This window comes from Eimeria tenella, genomic scaffold (assembly GCF_000499545.2).
Source record: "Eimeria tenella Houghton genomic scaffold, Eth_scaff3200, whole genome shotgun sequence".
Lineage (NCBI taxonomy): Eukaryota > Apicomplexa > Conoidasida > Eucoccidiorida > Eimeriidae > Eimeria > Eimeria tenella.
This window is the reverse complement of record NW_013543051.1, coordinates 527-2,077: the sequence shown is the minus strand read 5'-3', so window position 1 is coordinate 2,077 and position 1,551 is coordinate 527. Positions and strand designations below refer to the sequence as shown.

At 71.0% G+C, this 1,551-nt stretch overlaps 1 protein-coding gene across 1 annotated transcript in view; it reads left to right on the top strand.

Moving 5' to 3' along the window:
- ETH_00038185 (uncharacterized protein) overlaps nucleotides 1-1,336 on the top strand; it is a gene marked incomplete at both ends in the record, with an annotated part of 2,805 nt that extends 1,469 nt beyond the window's left edge. The window contains one exon of the mRNA XM_013376198.1: nucleotides 6-1,336. Coding sequence (XP_013231652.1) covers nucleotides 6-1,336 — 1,331 coding nt within the window. The remainder of the gene's footprint in view (nucleotides 1-5) is intronic.
- Between the last annotated feature and the right edge of the window lie 215 nt (nucleotides 1,337-1,551).

The following is a 1,551-nucleotide window of genomic DNA, read 5'->3' as shown; positions in this document are numbered from 1 at the left end:
AGCAGCAGCAGCACCTGCTGCTGCTGCTGCTGCACCCGAACCGCCCTTCCCGTGGGGCCAGGGCCCCAGAGAGGGGGCCCCCCAGGTGACCCCACAAGGGGAGGGCCCCTGGGCTGAAGTATTGGGGGCCCTCAGGAGCAGCAGTGGGTCTTCTTTGGGTACCCCTTCTTCTTTTCGTTTGGACAGTTCAGAAGAGGGGGGCCCCCCGTACAGGGGGGCCCCCCTGTCCGCAGAAAACCCCCTTCCAAGGGGGGGCCCCCACTCCGCGGGGGGCCCCCCGTTGCTCCCAGGGGCCCTCTCCACAGGGGGCCCCCTCTCCGCAGGGCGGCTCCTCTCCACAGGGGGGCCCCCCTCCACGGGGGGGCCCCCCCCCACAGGGGTGAGCCCCTCCACAGGGGGGCCCCCCTCAACGGGGGGCCCCTCCTCTGAGGGCCCCTCGACTGCGTCTTCGGGCAGCCGCCTCGGCTGGAGGCGCCCGCAGTGCGGGGGGGACCCCCATATGGGGTCCTTTGTGGGGGCCCCCGTTGCTGCAGGGGGTGCCCCCAGGAGGGCCCCCCGGGGGCCCCCTGGGGGAGCCCCTGGGGGGCCCCTCCTGGCGCCAGAGGCCCCCAGCCCCCCTTTGCTGCCCCCCACATTCGACAGGGGCCCCCAGCTAGTCCGCGGGGGCCCCTTCGGAGGCCAAACAGGTAGATGGGACCAAAGTCCTGCTTTTGCCGACAGTCCCCGCTGGGGGGGTCCCTCGGGGGGCCCCTTCTCTCCAGCATATAGGGCGCAGAGGGGCCCCCTGGCCTCTTCTCCCGCTTTCACTGCAGCAGCAGCAGCAGCAGCAACAGCAGACCCGCAGCGCGATGACATGCTGCCAGAGCCGCTAGGGGGGCCTCCTCTCGGCCCTTTTCCGCACTCAGGGGCCCCCATGGGGGCCCCCACGGGGGCCCCGATGGGGCCCTCCTCCTTGCCTTTGTCTTTAGGCGGGGGCTCTTTTTCTTTGCCCCATTCTGCCCGTTCTTTTCCATTTCGAACAGTTCGTCTCTTTAGGGGCCCCGCGGGGCCCCACGGAGGGGCCCCCGGGGGGCCCCCCAGGGGCCCCCTCGGTGGGGGGGCCCCCAAGCGGCCCCTCCCCAGGCCGTACGCAGCGGTTTCCGACGGGGGCCCCCTCCCCAGTGAGCTGCCGGGGGGGCGGGGGGCCCTACCTTTTGAGTTAAGTGAGGGGCCCCTTGAAAGCAGGAGGGACCTCCTGAGGGCCCTTCTTCAGCGGCCCCCCTCGGGGGCCCCCTCGGACTCCGCAAGAGACTCAACCCACCGCAGCAGCTGCAGCTTAGCCGCAGCATTCTTATAAATTCCGCCCAAGGGGGGCCCCATGGGGGCCCCAGAGGGGCCCCAAGGGGGGACCCTGGATGTTCAGGGGGCCTTTGGGGGATGGTTCGGGGGCCCCTCAATACCCAGGGGGCCCCCAACTATCCCCAGGGGCCCCCAACGATTTGGTCTGGTTTGATAACAGCAGCACACAGCGAAGGCCCCACAACGGGCTGCCGCTGCAAGCTGCCAAAGGGA